Below are 14,526 nucleotides of genomic sequence, written 5' to 3'. Positions count from 1 at the left end.
GTCCTCATCAGAAACGTCCTCATCAGAAACGTCCTCATCAGAAACGTCCTCATAGAAATGGCCCTCAATGGTCTGGCGCAGCTCGCCTGTACTGGGATCCCAAAGCTTGATAGTCTTATCACTAGAGCTGGAAGCCAGCAGCTGGCCATCAGGTGAGAAGGTGATGGACAGAACCCTACCAGAATGGCCCTCAAGGGTCTGGCGCAGCTCGCCTGCGCTGGGATCCCAGAGCTTGATGGTCTTATTAGCAGAGCCGGATGCGAGCAGCCGACCATCAGGCGAAAAAGTGACAGAGTCAACTAAACCAGAAGTGCCCTCGAGGGTCTGTAGCTCTGCACTCCATGTCTCCTCAACCTTCGGTAGATGGTACCAGTTCGACAACTCGTACTCAAACATTCCTCTAGTGATTGAGTTCCTTGGACAAAAAATAAGTCCTGAGGAATAAAGCTGAAGAGGTGCAATCTCAGCTAACTGTCGATTTTTAAGGATATATCGCTTTGTATCGTCAAAGAACTCTGATATTTTAGGATGTCCATCCTTTGTACTTCAGCATTCATAAGCACAGTAAGCTCACCAACACTTACTTGTATCACTGACTGGAGCCTCTTAATAACTCCAACAACTTCGGTTATAAGACCCAAAACGCTCATTGCTTCCACCCAGTGCAGAAAATGTATGTTAAGGAATGAGAAACCCTTGAGCAACTTAATGACTGGATCCGGACTCTGTACGAGGTGCTGTGCCCAATAACGGCAGGCGTATTGTAATTCGGGCGGCAAGTTTTGATCAACTGAACGTAGATTGATCTCACTTCGTTGTGTACTGTCACATGGTAACTTGCAGATATTCTTGCACAAACTACAGCTCATGAGCTCAAAGCATCGGTCGGTAAGGGCTCCGTGTATCTCCTTTTCATCAATCCACAGAGGTGTCTTGTCGCGCGTGTCCAGGTCCAGCAAGAAGTCACGGAATGATAGATGAAACAGTCTCACCGGCTTGGTCTCATCATCTGGCACGGAAAGAACTGAGTGAAGCAAATCTAGCCTGATAGAAATAGACTCCTTTGGAATATCAGCAAGTCTTGAAAGGGAACTAGCTGGAAGTGGAGTCTTGAGTATAAGAATTATTCCAATTAACATTTGATACTCTCGGATCAATTTTAACTTCCTTGTCCCGTTTTGGTTGACCAAGAGCCGATTGAGCACAGGTAGATATGTCCCATCAAGATTGGACTTGTCATTTTGATGTGAGAGAATTTCTTTTAGACTGTCTGCTGGGTGCCACTGAGGATCCTCAAGTATACGGCACACTGTAGCAGCAAAGATAAATAGGGGAACTGACATTGTGACCAGAGTTGCTATATGCTGATTTCCCGGCCAGTCAGGGGGGAGCTCACACCGTCGTTTGATTAATTTCTTCTTTACTTCGTGAATTCTGTGCTGGAGGAATAGGGAAATATCGCGTTCGATTATACCCATTGGAATCTCATGAAGAATCAGATCCTGGTGCACATCAGCAATACCCTGAAACCCAAGTCGAATCGGCAACTCAGGTCTGCTTGTCAATAAAAACCGAAGTTGAAATATACTTGACTCCTTGACTTGTGGCAGGAGCTTAAGGATAAGCTGTATGTCGGTTTCCTGCTCGCATTCATCAAGTGCATCAATCACAATCACTCGGGTTACAGTTGTAGTCAGCCCGTGGTCCATATCAAGCAGTGGCTGGAGGAGAAGTTTCTTGAACTGTTCACTAAGGACCTTCTCCGAGATTTGGGGGTCATCCTTGATTGCCTTTTGAATACAAGGGCGCAGTTGAGGTATACTGTTCACTAATTGTGCTATAAGAGTTGGAAATAGTTTCCTTGCACTCCCTTGATCCTCCTCGCCCCTCTTGAAGAAAAAGCTCGCTCCAAGTAGACCTTTTTCACTCAGGCGGCTTGCAACTGTTCGAGAAATTGTTGACTTTCCAGTACCTGCCTTACCATTCAGCCAGAATATATATTTCCCACCTTGTAAGATTGACCACTCCTCAAGTCCGCGAAGCAGCTCAACCCGGGTTCCTGGGAGACATTGTTCATGCTGATTCTCATAAGAATCAAACGCTGCCCCCTGCGCTATTTTCAATTCTCTAAGTTCAAGCGTTTGTTCAATATATTTGGTTGTTTGATTTGACACACTAAGTGTTGTGATTAGTTTAGCGAAACGCTTCAGAGCCAGAGGACAAGTACCATACACCTGAGCATCGCGAGTTTCGGTTGCTATTTTCATCAGACTCTCTACCCCTTTAACCAACCTGCTGTCTGTCTCTGCAACTCCTTGACCGTCAATCTTGCGTAGGAGGACCCTGCAGTAGGCAGCTGCAACAGCCGCAGCATAATAATGCCAGCCATCTTGCTTATGCGTGTCGGCATAATCACAAATTCCACGGACTATCAGACAAGGGATTTCATCCATAATTCCAGCTGCCTCCATTTCAAAACAGATTGCGTCTTTGTATCGTCGCAATTGATCACGATCCTGAGGATTCTTGATAACACTATTCCCAGAAAGAATGAGGCCCCGATGAACAACAGGTTGGCGAGTCGCGCGGACCGGACGGGATACAACTTTCCTTTTATTGGAACTCTCACAGGCAACACAGTCATAGCCCTTAGTAACGTGGTCGAAATCTTTGTCATACAGGATATCAGTGGTGTCTGGAGCTGAAAATTTAGATATTTTGGTAATCCTTCTCAAAGTTCTCTCAATCGGGCTCCTATCCATCAACTCCTCTCCCGCCAACCAATTATCTGCACTAATCAGAATCGGTGGGGGTTTAGTCAGGCATCCCTTCAAAACAAACCCCTCTCGCTCATATTTGCCGAAATCATACTGTATAACACCGGCATGAGTGCCCTGAGGGATACTGACGGCAATATCACCCAGCCGAATATCATGCTTTGGGAGGTTGGGAATGCCGGCTCCAATCCCAACCATCAAGGCAAACCTGACATTCGGAAACTGTTGGCTAACTGCTGTTGCACAATGCGCAGCCGCAACGGTGCCCATCTGATGCGGTTGTGCTATAACTATCTTATGGTTCTTAATTCGGCCGAAAGAGTACACATACTTTATTGGGCCAACAGCTCTTGGACAGCATGAGTATTCCTCGTCCAGCATGTGCTTAACAGCAACAGCCTCATATACAAGAGCACAGAAGATGGCTATTGTGATACTCTCAGGGGATATCTCCTCATGCTTTTCAGGGCTGGATTCCTCATCTGTAGCTCCCCCTTGTTCAGACTGCTGAGATTGCTCTGGTATTCCAGATACCCTTCGAGTCGCGTGAGGGGAGAAAACCGGGGTATGAGACATGAGCGTCGGTTCACCAGGCAGTGGGGTGTTTTTGGATATTTTGCTGTCCTCATTCGGGGCTAGAGTCTTCCAGTTGAGGTACAGCAAGTAAGAGGGCAATATGAAGATAAGGGCGAGGAATAGAAACATTGTGAGACAGTCTAGAAGAGGTAGAACATTTCTCTCAGATATAATATGAACTTGTAACTTCAGATTATGATTAAGATTATATAAAGAAACTTAAAGCATTATAAGCAAATTCCTACCTTCAGCATATGTGTAGGAAATTTTCAAGATGGTGAGCTGAGCAGGCAAGAGATTTGCTTTTTCGATAACCCCGCACCCGACTCCAGCCCTAACTACAAACATGGGGAGAAACTACCCCAGTGGCACACATCATAGTCAGAAGGAAACCCGGATTAATTTAATCAAGAATGCGATTCATTAATTGAAGTACATCTTAACAAAGAGAGGGCCTCAAACATAATCCCTCCCCAAGCCATGACTGTGTCCATGCTCGTGGTTACTGTGGATCAAACTACTCGTATTTTAGTTTCTTTGCATAATCCATGATCTAGAACACTCTTAAGCATATGAAGGTACATGATTACTGTAGTGTAAATGTATGCTCATATGAAGGCCATTTGAAGCGCACTCAGTTTCATAGCTAGCGTCTTGGCTGTGGCGCTCAGAAAAGAGAAGAGTATGTTCTGTAGTGAAACTGGCGTTGCTGCCTACTATACCCGCCATGCCGGCTCTCTTGGATCTTAAAATTCATTTCGATTTCGGCCTTCATTGCGAAGGGGTAGATGCGCGGGACTGGGACTGCGCTGTTCTCGTGGACTTTTCGACGCTACCGAAACTTTCCAGTCTGACTATTTCCCACTTGTCGCTTGGTAACTTGATTTTCCATGGGAAATCAGAATCTGTAAAGACCTTGGAAATAATACAGTCAGAGAGTGAGTTGAGCGATAAGTTGAGTGATATTCTCCGCGAAATTGAAGCAGGACTGGAACAAATTATTGTGACCGACTCGTGGGCCAGGTGTCGAGCCCTAAATGTCGAGCTATCTTCCATCAAAAAGGTCCATCTGTATAAGTCAACCGGATTCTTCCCTTTTCTGCTCATGAACAAACTCCCTGCTTTGGAAGAGATTACCTGGGAACATCCCTTCTGGAGTGAGCCTCGCTTGTTTAAGGAACTCAAGGCCATTCGCAGCAATTTTCCAAATAATAAAAGTGACTGGGCGAGCATTATACAACTGACCAATAGTAATGGATCTCTGACTCTATTCCTGGATTTGGCGAGACGGCATCTGATCGACCCCTTTAAGCGCATAATAGGCTGATGTCATCCTCTCCACTTTTAACGTATTTCCCGGGCGAGCGGGCCACCTCATTAAAAATTTACGCGTTTTATTGCCTCACTCAATTCAACCATCAACCATGCCTCCAAAAGGGCGTCAAAATCCAAGAGACTTAGCTGAGCAGGAGGGAAGACTATTGCTTGCTATTTCTGCTTTAAAAAAGCAGGAGATTTGCAATATTCGCGAAGTGGCACGCGTCTATAATGTCTCTCGTACAACTCTCCAACGACGACTTAATGGAATCACTTCACGCGCAGAAACACGCGCAAACAGCCATAAATTAACCCAGAATGAAGAGGACTCGCTTGTACAATGGATTCTATCGCTAGATAGACGTGGAGCACCTCCCTGACTATTCCATATACAAGAAATGGCCAATATTCTTCTCGCTGCGCGCGGTACAGCAGCTATTCAGACTATTGGACAAGCCCTGCATCCCAGTGGCGAGGTTTGGGGATGATAGGCATCGGCATGTTCTAATCCAAGTGCATGATACGAAGCCCGTGTGGTTCGTAGGCAGTCGTAACCAAGAGCTGTTCCATTGTTACCCTCCGGCGCATTTCGCCTTGAACCCCGGCACTCAGAGGAGCGACTTCGACGCGACCATCCAGCGTTCAACAGTCTTCACTACCACTGTTGTACACCCCCGGCCAACTTGATCGAGCCGCAACAGCAGACTTAGGTTGTCTTTCTCATGGGAATGATATCTATGTTTATTAGAAACCCCATAGCTTGTATTACCGTCGAAAAATTTAGTCACTAGTCTTGAATGTAAGACCCTTCGTAATGATCAGGCAGCCTTATCAGACGACAGCCGCCTCGATCCCATGCCCTATTTAGAGAACATGCAGCGTTACATCTCAATGCCTCTCTTCAATACTGCCTAATCAAACACATAAGTCGTGTTCTTCGTCCTAATATATGTCGTTGTCTAGATATATCGCCATTTGGATCCGCAGAGTTATGTATATAAACCCTTCTCCTCAATTCTTCATCAAGATATCCTTAACTCTCACCCCATTAACCACTTCTCTGTTCTCACAGGGCAGACCACAGACCAAGTCAAGTGCGTTTCTGGTCCCCTTGGACAGAGAAAGACAGCTGACGTGCTTCTAGGATGAGCAGCACCGGTGTCATTTCCTGGGGGTGCCTTCGGTGTAGGCAATCCGCGTCGCGGAATTGGGACTGCTCCTTTGTTCCCTACGGATTGTGTGAGCAAATGGTGGCTTCAGCCGCTCGCGTCCTTCTAAACAAGCGTCGGGTTCATATATCTACATTATGCGAGAATTGCTCTACAGGGTTGTCAGAAGAAAAACAGGTGAGGCATATCCACAAACTTTACGATTCGGAGTATCATGAACCAACCCCGTGGCGACACCAGGTGTGGGAGGTGCAGCATACTATTTCAGAGAGCAAGAAAATCATGAATAGCGGGGAGGTTAAGCTTCACATATTTCTCACAGCCGCTACATCGCACTGAGTGGGCGTGCTGCTGGTGGCACCATGCGTTGGTTGAATGGCGGCCCATTACGTGTTTGGTCCCTTCAATATGGTCGTTGGCGTTCATGATGTAGCTTACGAAATCAATACCATCACGAAGCCTCGTAATGGACCGTAGGAAGGTAAAGCGGCCCGATCAACACATGATAACGGTTTAGCCGATAATAGGTATGGCTTGCGACGATCAAGATGGGCCCTCTGATGATCGAAATACCTAGGCTTTACCAACAGCTTCCGCTCATATGTTACGAGTAAGCACTCGGCAATTTCCGAAACCGTGCGATGATAGACCGAGGCCTCCGTCTCTTCCGAAAGATTACCCATTACCACGAAATTACCAGATGCCCACATCAAGATTGAATACCTGCATATTCTCAAGCCCATTTGGTGATATTCGCTGTCTCCAGCCCCCTTTAACGTTAAATGGGTCACTAATAAATATCCTTCGCCGGACGCGACGAAAATTCTGCTGATGATACCTTTCTCAACTCATCACCTCCCTCCACGGCGCTCAAACCGGAAGACAATACCCGGGGGACTGTGAGGGAAAGCATTTTGGCTGATGTTCTCCACGATGGCTGGCGCTCCTGAAGTTGGCCCACCGTCAAGCCCCAGCTGCGGGACCTTGGAACTCTACTTTTCGGGTTCCCGACAAGGCGTTCGACTGCAACATCTCGACTCCAGCGGAGTCGACTCCCACCGCGAGCAGTCCTTCGGGTATCGGCTTGCCCTTGAACGGAAGGAAGCTTTGGCGTGGCACCTAGGGGCCAGCTTGGTGAATGACTCATTTGAAGATGGGTTCAGGAAAGTGTTCGGCGCGTCTAAGCCTTCCTTGGTCGTGCCAGTCGATTGTGAGGTTGACGTTCCATCCCCCAGTTAGGTCGACGTCCTGCAAGATGTCGAACCTTCCAAGCTACAGTCAGATGTGATTAGTACCCGGCACTGTCTTGTGCGAGGGGTCACCGTTGGTTTGTCGGCTTCTGACTGCGACATTATCCGGTCTGGCTTGCTTCAAAGGCTTATCGAGCCTTGGCCGCACCCCCAGGACCTACAGGCGGAGGTCGAGGCAGTGGAGGCCACGCTCCGACGCCTGTCAACGTGGAAACAAAATGCACTGCAAGGTATGTCAATGGTAGCCAACACAGTGCTACCCCACGGATTCATCTAAGGCTAACCCGCCGTCAAAGCCCCGAAGGAGGACGAGGCCCTCGCACGCGGCTTGCAGGAACGCCTCATCTCAATGCGCAAAGGCGCGGTGTCCCCACCAGATATTCGAACTTCTAAAGGTTTTATAGAATCTTTAGGCAGGAATCTGAAAAAGACTTAGAGTAAAGATAAAAATCTAGTTTTAAGTACTCTTGATGGTATAAGATAGTTCAGGTACAGGGCGTATTCGACAGCAGAGCTACTATATTTCAGAATTGTTCAGAAGCACCTGTGGTGCTAGGACTTCTATGGTATTATGTGGCATATCTAGAGAGGACGAGGGTGGAACTTAGTGCATCAATATTTACTGTTTCACGTACGAATCATCCGGATGAACAATATAAAATAATACATAGAACCATTTACTTGAGCACTCCAGAGACATGAATACGATGAACTCAGTCCAAACCGAAAAGCATTTTACCCATTTTCTTCATCCCAGCGGGCAATAATTTGATTAAACCCATGATTTGGCAACATCTTCTCAGCAACCCTCGGAAAAAACGCCAAACCGCTTGCAAAAGGACCCTAAGAGAAGGCCTTCTGAGACTGACAATCCCGCTCGCACTGAGAAAAGCTTAAGAATATCCCATTCCGCGAACAAGCAGCGCAGCTGGCAGATAAAGGACACCAATTGATATACTTCGAAGATGATAGCTCAATATCTCCTCTTACTCCGCCAGATCTCTGAGAAGCCATTAAAAGAGAAAAGTCTCGTGTTATCGGGAAGGCGAGCTCCTGAGAAATGGTCGAAAGGGGAATTTTTCGAAAAACTGAACCCTATAAAACTGCGGACATCAATAACCATCTACCACCGGTGACTATCACCTGTGGCCATATTTTACTAGTAATTGAATAGTCAACTTTGCAGCCACAAAAGTAATACATTTGCCTTCTTCGTAATCCCGTTCCTGTCTAAGAGTTTCACAAGATTTGATTATATTGACAGTCGACCTTTATCTATAGCGTTTTCGTGGCGGCCGTGGGAGATTCTTCAGAGACTATGATCAGGCAGTTCCTTAAGGCGCTGTGTCATGTAAAAACTGCGAGCACTTATGGAATAGGTGGTGGCGCGTTAGAAGGTATATAAGATACAGCGGGGTTCGGCCAGTACAGTCTTTAGTGAAATCTGCTTCCACGGACGTAGTGTCATTCTACTTGTTCATGTATTCATTATCATGGAATACCACATAACGGCTAGCTTTGAATGTTGAGTATATTTGGAAAATATATATTATACTTCTATCAGTATATTGAAAGAAGAGAGATACATTATAGGGAGCAATAGTTCACTATTGCTTCAAAACGTTGTTAGAATGGTGCGATATATTTGCACTCCTGCCATTAGTCTTGACGCCGAGGGTGTTGCTGTCAAATCGCAAGTCCCCATCCAAACCAGCGCCCTTGTCTAGCAGAAGCTTCACCACTGCCTCGTGACGGAAGTTATAAGCCCATAACAATGGTGTCCAACCATCATTATCCTGCAATCCGAAATTAGCACCTTTGTCGAGTAGCAGCTTGGCGACAGCCTCATGACCGTTTCCTGCCACAGATAATAGTAGTGTTCTACCATACTCGTCTTTCGATTCAATGTCAGCACCCCTGTTGAGCAACACTTTCACAATCTCTTCATGACCTAGGCCAGCGGCCAATATTAGCGGCGTCTGGCCATCATCATTCCTCGATTCAAGGTAAGCACTCTTGTCCAGCAGTAGCTTTACTACCTCTTTATGGCCTTTCATTGCAGCCCATGATAGAGGCGTTGTGGTGAAATTGCCTTCAAAATTAGCGCCAGCACCTCTGTCGAGTAGTATTTCCACCACCTCTTCATGACCTCGCTCTACAGCCAATGATAATGGAGTCATGAAGCTGTTGTCTTCTGAATTTAGGCTGGCGCCTCTGTCAAGCAAGAGTCTTACCGCTTCAACATGGCCTTTACCTACAGCCCACAGGAGTGGTGTCCAGTCGTCCTTATCCGTTGATTTAAAATCAGCACCTTTTGTCAAGTAGTAGGTCCACCACGTCCAGAAAGCCGCGACCTGCAGCCCATGATAATGGCGTCCGGCCATGCTTATCCCTTGCGTCCAGGTCATGTTTTCTTTCAAGTAAGGATAACAAAAGCTTTTGAGGCCCAAAGTATGCTGCAAGGTGCAAGCCTGTCGTCTGTGTCTCACTGACAGTACAATACCTTTTATAAATCATAGCTTGGCTGCAAGCAGCTACCCTGGTGCTGCTTTCCAGAAAGCCCAAACCAATGGTCCACTATCAATCGACGATATGTATGCGGTTCGTTAATAGCATTTACCATGTCCTTAGATCAATGAATTTGCTTATCCTTACACCCAGCTATCTCGAAGCCCACACACGAGGGATCCGACATGTACAAAGACATGATATGCGGCTTCATAAAACCGGCTTCTTTCAGCGTAGCCTTAAAGTCAGTAAAGACACTAATCATTCACTCAGCAGGGTTAATGGCACTTTTTTTGAATTAAGGTCCATTATGCCAGCCTGTGCCTTTGAGATATCAGAGCAAGAGTCTAACCCAAGGGCGGTTCCTATAGTGTACGCATCGAATCTGAATTCAGACGAACGCCATTCATGTGGCATTCCTATTTTATTCTACCAAACGTTGACTGATGCTCACTTTGTCAAACAGTTGGCTTGAAGGGTATATCTGATTTGAGCGATCACCTCCTGAGTATCCTTTAAGAGCTCAAACATGAAAGGAACACCGCCCATCTTATTCTTGCGGCCCATTCTGTATCATACATTTTGCTACACTCTTCTACCTCAAAAAGGTCTATGCTTTTTCTTAGAGTTCTCGGTGACTGATCTCTGTGATCGACCGGGAGCCGCCCTCCTAGGTATATGTCCTGCAATCTGTATGTTCAATTCTTGCCCCGCAGCGATGAAAACCGATGACGCCCTCCTAACTTGAATAGTGAAAGTCAAAGGATCGCGTCCATCACTATTTACTGTTGAAATCCGTGGAAACTGTCAGTGGGTTTTCATCTGGCGTAGTTTCAACCCGTCGATTCTCGCTAGTATCGGCTCCTGGAAATGGAAGCTCGACCCACTCCAGATTTCCCCATTCTAGGGTTTCCAAATCTGTTTCGTATTTCTACCTGGGGCAGTCAGCTTCCTATATAGGGCTAGCGAGGCCATATGTTGTGTTCTCGTCAACAAAACTTCATCATTCTGTCTACCTCCAAGACTCAGGATCTATGCAGTGCAACCATCACTATTACAGAAGCCTCTGGCTTAACACATATTGGAATCGATCAATCTAGTGCCAGCTGATAGCAACAACGCAGAGAGCAACATGGGAGGCGTTTCGCGAGAGAGTGTTACGCGCCGCCAAGAGGCATCACCCATTCAGAAGGCAGAGACATCTCGCGCGGCTGTGTTGAGATGTGCTGTTGGCTTGTGATTTGAAACTTCGGATACGAGGCTCCGCTGGCGCTGATGAGGCAGTGCATTAAGTACGTCGATAACCCCCACTTGCTACCTTCACTCGACAGCACCACATCTAGGCCCCAGGTAGGCTCTCTTCCACCATTGCGTCAAAGCAAGACCTTGACGAGTATTCTGAATACGGAAATGTCCCAAGTTGGCTTTACCTTCCAGGGGGACGTCTTCACAGGCGGCAGTCTTGTCATGAACACCACCGGTCGTTTACTGAGGGCCCTCTCAGATGGCAATGTCGATGTTCTGGCGGTGGCTGCATCGTTGCAGCTTGGAAAGTCCATTCCAATCACTCGTACTCAAGAAATGATCGTTGCACGCTCTATGCAGAAACGCAGTGTCACTCGGCCAGGGATCTTCGTTAAAGCCTTGAGCGTTGGATGGGGTCATGCTGATGTTGCATACGAGCTATCCAAGACTCGAGCTGGGTGTGCCACCCTCTTACTCCTGAATGCTCTCTCGGCGGGCGTATCCACTTTTAAAGCCAGTGAAGGACTCCAGGAGCTATTAGTCTACTATGGGTGCACAACTGACACTTTGCCAACTGTGGACTCGTTGAATACGGTCGTGAAATACGTGGCACCCATTATGATAGATAGTGGATTCCATGCAATCATGGAAAACACACATATCGCGATTACTGTCGAGATGAAGAAAACTTTCAGTCTGCAGGAGTTTCAAAAATGGCAACCCGAGATCATGCAGGATTCAGTAGACATGAAGGAATGGGTCGATTCTGTTCGTCAATTATGCTGGTCTGCCAGTCGCAATGAATCCCTCCATATTCGGATCAATGGTCGAGTTGCCTGGATAGCAACATTTGCTGTTCAGATACTGGGCATGGGCTGCACAGTCATCTGCGGTGCTACGGCCTTATGGGAGACCGCTGGCAGGAGTGGAAAATTGGTCATTTGTTTTGGACCATCCGACATGTCGTCAAACACGGAGTCGTTGGCAGGTGCTCTTCGTTTCTCCCTTGAACCGAGGGATGATGCGGGAAAATTGCAAAGCATCCAAGGAAGATATCTACTAAAAGATGCAATTCGCTCTGAGATTGAAAAGTCTGCCAAAGTTACACCATCATTTTACCCTACATTCTGCCTTTGCTTTGTGAGATATTTTTCGCGCGTGCTTGTATGCGCTTCCGAGCGCCGCCAATTCCTTTCAATCGTCAGTGAAGATCAACGGCCCAAGGCAATTGCGAGGGTCTTGGGATACCTTGGTGTCGAGTTGACTACCCAATTAGAGGCCGCAATGCTGGAGTCACTGTCATCGAACAAAGCACAAGCGGATTTGCGCGATTTTCAATGCTTCAATGACCTCCGTGGAGATGTCAAACACTTCACAACGGATTTAATAGAAGCCGTGATCATGCTTGCCCTGTCGCTCATTTCCTGTCACATCTCAGCCGACAATTTCAGCATGCCTACTCTGCAATTAGAACGGATTGACGACATCGACAAGGAAGGCTGGGACGGTGGTCGAAGGCGTCTACGTTTCTCAAACAATTCTTGGCCCAATATAAGCCTGCCACAGATTTGGGGAACTCTCTGCGCTTTTTGCTTTTTCGGTGGATACCCTAGAAGGAAGCATAATTCGCGGAGCGTCGCCAAATCCGCCGACGGCATTACCCTATCCATCCGAATGTTGTTTGAAGATGAAGCATTCACTCGCGACGGCCAGATATTCGCTATCTATTCCGGTCAGTTATCATACTCCGGCATCCAGCGACAGGACGCTGTTTTTCCCCATAAGCAGCCTGATTGTCTCTCACTTAACTGGGACGAATGGGCGTTGGCCCCGGGCATTACTTTCAAACATCCACACACCCCGGCCTCTAGCATCGTCGACATTAGAACGACCGTTGCGGTCAGAGACGCATTGGAAATCGACACAGTCATCACCTTTGAAGACCAAAACTCGCGGCGTAACTATCTTTTCGACGCTCTCAGTGCCCTACTTATACTCACGAGAAACGGTGCATTAGCTGATCCTTGCCCGCATCCCACCAAGGACTCCTTTCCAGTTCCAGTCAGACCTGAGTCTGCTGATGGCCCCCTCAGGCCGGTTTCACCGTCTTCCGATCTTAACGGCTGGCCTTCCTTGTTCTCAGCGGCTATTCTCGCTACGAGAAATACAGTCTCCGACTGTATATTTCTGTGTCTTCCGGGGAAAAGTCAATTTCACCAACTGCTATCAATAGCGCTGAACAATGATAGGCATCATAGACTGCGACCGAGATTTGTGCTTCAGGAAGATGCATGCTTGTCATGTACTGTTTGTCTTGGGCGTGATATTGTGAAAGCAGACCAAAAGCTTCTAAAAACCCCCCTATTGATTATTATCTGCAACCCTGCTGCGTCAAGTACTCCACAGAATTTGGTAACAGCATCTTAGCACCAGATTTCTTCTTCATTATTTATTGTTGGGAGTACCGGTATGCTATTGGTTTGCAGTTGGCGAGGAATTGGGTAAAACGCTGGTTGTGGGAGGAACTCTAGCTAGAAGGAGGGGGAGGAAGCTTCAATCTCACTTTTATGTACATATACTCCTCGGTAGGAGGATCTGGTCGAGCTCACACGTGCTGAAGATCCATGCGTCAACAAGTCTACTGTCACGTGTAGACACAATCAATGATCGAATTACACGAGCTATGTTAGTGACCATTTGAGATGAATGTACAGCGAATATGCTTCAAGACTTTATTATGACTCATAAAGGACAAAGATGGCATACAGGCGGCGGTCGTCCTTGATTTTTGAACCTAAAGAAGTGGGGGATGATTCCGAAATATCTCCCTATAATAAGCTGCCTCGACTGTGCCTTTCTTTCTGCCAGGAAATCTAGTACTGATTTGGTTCCACGTGTATCCTCCATCTCTCAGTTGTACGAGATATTGTTCTAGTTCGGAAGAAAGTGGGCGGATTTATATATTTTTGTCTACTTATCTGCTGTATGAATGTACTGCGATAACTTTAACTCACAGAATTTGCCCTAGAATAAACTGCGTATAGCCTGTCTAGGATATTGAAGGCACTAATGCGCAGCGCGGAAAGACCACGCACAGCCATGGTCTTTTTGCCGTCACTAACAATTCGGAGAATAATGGCTGACTTCCAAAGAATATTCTATGCTAAATTCTTAGTTACATCTTACTAGGATCGAATCTCCGCTTCAAAGAACGGGCTTAGACTTAAGTCGTCGGTTTGTACTAAACGGCCACGCTCGTCGACCCGAGGCAGCTATAACGAATAATGGACTAAGTTAAGTCGCCCAATATAGAATATCTATCTGTTGCACAGTAGTGGGACAAACAGCACGGAGGTCAAGGTATGCAAAGGAGATCTCCTTGCCAAAGAATCAAGGCAACTTGGTGTGCTGCTGACGGTCGCGGCCTTTCGTAAATCCGATCCTTTGGGACACGTCAGCAGGCGGGGCAGTGGGTGAGTTTTAGGCGTGCTTCAGGCTACGTTCAGGCTGAGCGCTGTTTAGGGCTGAAGGGGCTGAAGGTAGAGCAGCAAGGGCGCTAAACCCAACAAATCAAAAAACATACAACAGCCGGGATTCGCTGGTGGTCACCCACCCAACTACTAACCGGCCGGCGTGTGGCTTAAGTACGGCTGAGCGGACGGGAAGCCCTGTTCTCCACACCCT

The 14,526-nt window shown here is 47.1% G+C and overlaps 7 protein-coding genes across 7 annotated transcripts; 4 read left to right on the top strand and 3 right to left on the bottom strand.

The window, feature by feature from the left end:
- Positions 1–222: 222 nt before the first annotated feature.
- On the bottom strand, positions 223–3,588 carry BDW43DRAFT_266880 (purine and uridine phosphorylase). Its single transcript, XM_032040922.1, has 2 exons — positions 2,233–3,588; positions 223–2,175 (listed from the first exon to the last, which is right to left on the bottom strand). Exons 1-2 carry the CDS (start codon positions 3,480–3,482, stop codon positions 468–470), a joined length of 2,958 nt encoding a protein of 985 aa, XP_031903244.1. The 5' UTR covers positions 3,483–3,588; the 3' UTR covers positions 223–467.
- Positions 3,589–4,080: 492 nt separating this feature from the next.
- BDW43DRAFT_308089 (uncharacterized protein) lies at positions 4,081–4,680 on the top strand (the record flags this gene model as incomplete). Its single annotated transcript, XM_032046402.1, has 1 exon — positions 4,081–4,680. One exon carries the CDS (start codon positions 4,081–4,083, stop codon positions 4,678–4,680), a length of 600 nt encoding a protein of 199 aa, XP_031903243.1.
- Positions 4,681–5,814: 1,134 nt separating this feature from the next.
- On the top strand, positions 5,815–6,509 carry BDW43DRAFT_266874 (uncharacterized protein; the record flags this gene model as incomplete). The annotated part of the gene is made up of 2 exons (XM_032040921.1): positions 5,815–6,016; positions 6,080–6,509. Coding segments are annotated over 2 exons (301 nt in total), but the record flags the coding sequence as incomplete, so codon positions are not given.
- A 263-nt stretch (positions 6,510–6,772) lies between these two features.
- On the top strand, positions 6,773–7,525 carry BDW43DRAFT_308088 (uncharacterized protein; the record flags this gene model as incomplete). The annotated part of the gene is made up of 3 exons (XM_032046401.1): positions 6,773–7,006; positions 7,079–7,319; positions 7,386–7,525. 3 exons carry the CDS (start codon positions 6,773–6,775, stop codon positions 7,523–7,525), a joined length of 615 nt encoding a protein of 204 aa, XP_031903241.1.
- Positions 7,526–8,696: 1,171 nt separating this feature from the next.
- On the bottom strand, positions 8,697–9,473 carry BDW43DRAFT_308087 (ankyrin repeat domain-containing protein; the record flags this gene model as incomplete). The annotated part of the gene is made up of 1 exon (XM_032046400.1): positions 8,697–9,473. The coding sequence occupies one exon, from the start codon at positions 9,471–9,473 to the stop codon at positions 8,697–8,699; it is 777 nt and encodes a 258-aa protein (XP_031903240.1).
- A 1,355-nt stretch (positions 9,474–10,828) lies between these two features.
- Positions 10,829–11,376, bottom strand: BDW43DRAFT_266871 (uncharacterized protein). The gene has a single exon (XM_032040920.1). It carries the CDS (start codon positions 11,154–11,156, stop codon positions 10,971–10,973), a length of 186 nt encoding a protein of 61 aa, XP_031903239.1. The 5' UTR covers positions 11,157–11,376; the 3' UTR covers positions 10,829–10,970.
- A 745-nt stretch (positions 11,377–12,121) lies between these two features.
- Positions 12,122–13,378, top strand: BDW43DRAFT_266870 (uncharacterized protein). The gene has a single exon (XM_032040919.1). It carries the CDS (start codon positions 12,127–12,129, stop codon positions 13,267–13,269), a length of 1,143 nt encoding a protein of 380 aa, XP_031903238.1. The 5' UTR covers positions 12,122–12,126; the 3' UTR covers positions 13,270–13,378.
- The last annotated feature ends 1,148 nt before the right edge of the window (positions 13,379–14,526 follow it).

Source organism: Aspergillus alliaceus (genome assembly GCF_009176365.1).
Source record: "Aspergillus alliaceus strain CBS 536.65 unplaced genomic scaffold BDW43scaffold_8, whole genome shotgun sequence".
NCBI lineage: Eukaryota > Fungi > Ascomycota > Eurotiomycetes > Eurotiales > Aspergillaceae > Aspergillus > Aspergillus alliaceus.
The sequence above is the reverse complement of the archived record's forward strand: the minus strand, read 5'-3'. Positions and strand labels throughout refer to the sequence as shown.

Bases quoted from the DNA above. Each gene is read 5' to 3' on its own strand.
- BDW43DRAFT_266870 (XM_032040919.1), top strand. From the start codon at position 12,127: ATGCTGGAGTCACTGTCATCGAACAAAGCACAAGCGGATTTGCGCGAT.
- BDW43DRAFT_266880 (XM_032040922.1), bottom strand. From the start codon at position 3,482: ATGTTTCTATTCCTCGCCCTTATCTTCATATTGCCCTCTTACTTGCTG. The intron at 2,176-2,232 runs GTATGGTACTTG...CACAACACTTAG, and splicing joins GAAACTCGCGATGCTCAGGT to TGTGTCAAATCAAACAACCA.
- BDW43DRAFT_266871 (XM_032040920.1), bottom strand. From the start codon at position 11,156: ATGGACTTTCCAAGCTGCAACGATGCAGCCACCGCCAGAACATCGACA.